General features: G+C 44.2%; 1 protein-coding gene across 1 annotated transcript in view; it reads left to right on the top strand.

The window, feature by feature from the left end:
• The window catches only part of stim2b (stromal interaction molecule 2b), a gene marked incomplete at its 3' end in the record, with an annotated part of 57,100 nt that extends 53,801 nt beyond the window's left edge, over positions 1–3,299 (top strand). The window contains 5 exon segments of the mRNA XM_014016175.1: positions 549–726; positions 986–1,147; positions 2,530–2,630; positions 2,878–3,116; positions 3,203–3,299. Coding sequence (XP_013871629.1) covers positions 549–726; positions 986–1,147; positions 2,530–2,630; positions 2,878–3,116; positions 3,203–3,299 — 777 coding nt within the window.
• Positions 3,300–4,164: the final 865 nt, after the last annotated feature.

The following is a 4,164-nucleotide window of genomic DNA, read 5'->3' as shown; positions in this document are numbered from 1 at the left end:
GGATGTCTTCCACAACACTGGCACCTTCTCCTGGGTCAAGCTAAGGTTGAAGAGGTGTTGCAGAATCCCACAGAGCTGGTCTGCACAGGCCAAATAAATAAACATTAGCTAGCTAGTTGCACTTTATTTTTTATCTAACTGCAATGTGTATTTTTAATAATATAGCTCATCTTGCTCATTTCTTTTAAAATTATTTATCYTGTTGCACCGTTTAATGATACGACTTTCTGGCCAGCTAACCAGGCCGCCGCAATAAACCAACATTAGCTAACTCATTTCTTGTATTTCACAGATGATTCAAACCGTTTCCTGCAGCTTCTGGTGCTTTTAGTTCCTGAAGCCTTTGTCCAAAGGTCCAGTGTTAAACTTGTTTGATGAAAAATAAAAAAGATGGACCGATTTCCTGTTTTTGGAGTTTAAAATGAAAATGTAATAACCATCTGGGGTTGTTTTTTCAGTATCTGTTTTTAAAATGAAAAACACACACGCTGAAACAGATTTTTGACTTTAGTGATTGAGTTCAAATGCGAGACCTCGTCCTCCTCTAGGCTGGAGAAGGCTCAGGAGGAGAACCGCACGGTGGCCGTGGAGAARGAGAACCTGGAGCAGAAGATGAGGGACGAGATCATCGACGCCAAAAAGGAGGCGTACCGGCTGCGAGAGCTGCGGGAGGGCGCCGAGTGCGAGCTCAGCCGACTCAAATACGCCGAGGAGGAGCTYGTCCAGGTAGACCGGCTCGATTCTCTGCCTGGACCAGGAGCGTGCAGTCCTGGTCCTGCAGGTTGTGGAGGTTTCTCTGCTCCAACACTGATTTCAATAAACAAGTGATTAATCGGCTTCTGCAGAACCTGAAGAGGTGATTTAACCACTGAATCAGGTGTTGGAGCAGAGAAATAAGTGAAACATGCAGGACAGTGGCCCTCCAGGACCAGGCGTGGACTTGTCCTCTGAATCTGTGGTGTCTCCCGCCCTCGCTGCTCTGCAGGTGAGGAAGGCTCTGAAGCGAGCGGAGAAGGAGATGCAGTCRGAGCGCTCGGTGCCCGAAGCTCTGCAGAAGTGGCTGCAGCTCACACACGAAGTGGAGGTTCAGTACTACAACATCAAGAAGCAGAGCGCCGAGTTCCAGCTCTGYGTCGCTAAAGACGAGGTGACTTCCTGTCTGGGGTCGGTGCACAAGCTGTGTCGAAGATAAACGTGAAGATTAATACTTTATCACTGCTTTCAAAACATGGTTACAGCAATGTAGCTGAAATGTCCAGTTTAGCTCAAGTAAAATTTTATCTCATTTATGCTTGTCTGTTAGTAAAATATCTCATCAACCACTGGATGGATCTTCTTTGTTATTTGCCTCTATTGGGAGAAATAGCTTGATTTAAAACTTCAGAATTTAATGAATTTAAAACTTTAATGATCCCCGGGGGAAAATTGCAATTATTACAGTTACAACCGTTCAAGTAAGCATGAGAGATAAAGTATAAAGGAAGAAGATTAGAAGGAAGAAATAAGTAAAAAAAACTCTGGAGAAACTAATGAACGCAAAGAACAATGAGCATTCTTTAGCGTCTATACACTGTAAGTAGAAATAAATAGAATCCCAGCTGAATTATAACAATAAAATCATAATAATAATAATTAAAACGCACAAATGAATTATAGATGCCGCTGTAATAAAACATAATGTGACCCATCACGTCAAACTGAGGTCAAATCTGATTAAAATGACCTCGGCAYATTTTCAGGTTCCTGCTTTTTAAGCTACATTTTGATTTGTCATCCTAATCAGGATAACTCAGTAATATTTGGTCTGAATCCCAGTTTTAGTTTATTCTAATAAGAAACTGTTGACATTATAAAGAGGAAACCTCAAACAAATGTTTGGATGTTGAGATTGCAGGGAAAATATCAAAAATGTAAAACTTTTCTGCTCAAAGTCATGTTTTTTGTTACTACAGCTCAAGAAATGAGCTTTAGGAAATTCTTTAATGGGATCCATGATTAGTTGTAACATTAGACTTWATTTGATAAACATATATTTTAACTGTAAAATAAAGACTGTAAAAATACTGTAGGCTGTTTAGTTTTGTAAATTTAAAAAAATATGTTTTAACATGGAAGGAGCCATTTTATTTACACACAAAGCATTCTGGGTAAATGATGACGTTAATAGGTCCTCGGTGCGAGGCTGCTAGCGAGCTATATCCACCCTGAAGGTTAATCTTGGACAATATCTGATGATCGACTCTTTTAAATGAAACCAGAGAGCGTTGACAGAGAGGAGAAGGTAGAAATGACTCAGCCTGTAACTGAAAATATGGATGGAGGACAACAGAGCTGCTTCATGGAAGAAGAACCTCAGCTTAGCCTGTTAGCCTTCGCGCTAGCGCCGACGCTATATTATATGTATTATATGTATTAGCTCGACGCTAGTGCAACAAACAAGCCAATCTGAGGTCCTCCATCCATATTTTCAGTTTCAGGCTTCAAACTAATGATGTAATTTACAACTTAAGTTTTTTTCCTCCATTTCAGGCAGAGAAAATMAAAAAGAAGCGCGGCTCGGTGTTTGGAACTCTTCACGTCGCCCACAGCTCTTCTCTGGACGAGGTGGACCATAAAATACTAGAAGCAAAGTAAGAAATGCTCACTTCCTCTGAAACATAACATGTCCCGAAGTATTTTTCTGAGTACAACAATGAGTATTTGAGGCTGGTACTGTGTCCGATACAATTCAAGATCTGTTACTGTTCTGAAGGGTTTTGTCATTTGAATCAAATAGACCAATAAAAAAAAACCTTCTTCTGTCCATGAAAGCCTGTATAGATCCTGAGTAATCAAACTCCTCCTCCKTCAGCTTGTTTTTGTTGGGATGTTTTGTAGGAAAGCTCTGTCGGAGGTCACGGCCTGCCTGAGGGAGCGGCTGCACCGCTGGCAGCAGATCGAGAAGCTCTGCGGTTTCCCCGTCGTCAACAACTCGGGCCTGCCCAGCCTGACGGCCAGCCTCTACTCCGACCACAGCTGGGTCGTCATGCCCCGGGTCTCCGTCCCCCCCTACCCCATCGCAGGCGGGGTGGACGACCTGGACGAGGACACGCCTCCCATCATTCCTCAGTTCACCTGTGAGCACAGCTTTTATTTATTTATTTTTATTTTACACCTTTTACGTTGTACACTGAAGGTAAGAGACTTTTTTTTCCCCTCCAAGCATCGACGATGATCCGGCCCCCGCTGACCCGCAACAGCAGCCTGTGTCGGTCCCGCCGGAGCCTGCTGAGCTCCCAGCAGTCCTCTCTGATGTCTCCAGACCCGGACCTGCTGTCCATGGCCGGCTCGTCCCTGTCCTATCGCTCCGAGGCAGACGAGGAACACGTGATGTTCAGCCTGGACAGGAGGGGGTACGTAACGGGTTCGGTTCTTTAAATCGCACCGTGTCCTCCAGACACCAACCTGTCTGAGTCTTAAATGATGCACAATCCACTTTTTAGCTCCTAAATRTAGTTTGTTTGGTAACTGGAGTCTCTAGGAGTTCAGAAAATTTGAAATTAGTTTCTCCTGATGCTGCTTAGATATCTACCTCGAACCAAACTAAGGATTATGGAAAATCAGCCCCTTCCCTAAAATAATAATAATAATAATAATAATGTTATTATTATTATTACTGGGAGTGTAATCTGGAGTGGGCGGCGTGTGAAGCGGCTCGTTTGCATTCTAAAGGGGCAGCATTAAAACGAGTTGATTCTGACACACACCTCAGAAAAGGAGGTGAAAGAGGGGCTTGTGGAGTTACAATAATTCAGACCAAAGCGTCCCAGTTCCACTTTATATAGAGCCCAACTGAAAGAGTTAAATGTATAAAAATAGGATTTAAAACCATGATGTGTCTCCTGTAMAGATCTGACAGGAAGGGTTGGATGTTGATWTTTTTCGRACACAAGATGAAGGTTTTCTGACCGGTTCTGTTTGATCTCCTCCTCCAGAGGATCGGCTCAGGATGGCGGCTCAGACTCYGACTCGCTCAACTCATCCTTAGGCCGCAAGCAGGTGGCGGGCMCCTGTGCGCCCGGCCCGGAGACCCCGTACCGCAGGATCTCCCGCGAGGAGCTGCTGCTGTTCGGCCAGACTCCAGAGCGCCCCGGGTCCACCCACACCACCAGCAGCAGCAGCAGC

The sequence above is a fragment of the Austrofundulus limnaeus genome, unplaced genomic scaffold (assembly GCF_001266775.1).
Source record: "Austrofundulus limnaeus strain Quisiro unplaced genomic scaffold, Austrofundulus_limnaeus-1.0 Scaffold140, whole genome shotgun sequence".
NCBI lineage: Eukaryota > Metazoa > Chordata > Actinopteri > Cyprinodontiformes > Rivulidae > Austrofundulus > Austrofundulus limnaeus.
The sequence above is the reverse complement of the archived record's forward strand: the minus strand, read 5'-3'. Positions and strand labels throughout refer to the sequence as shown.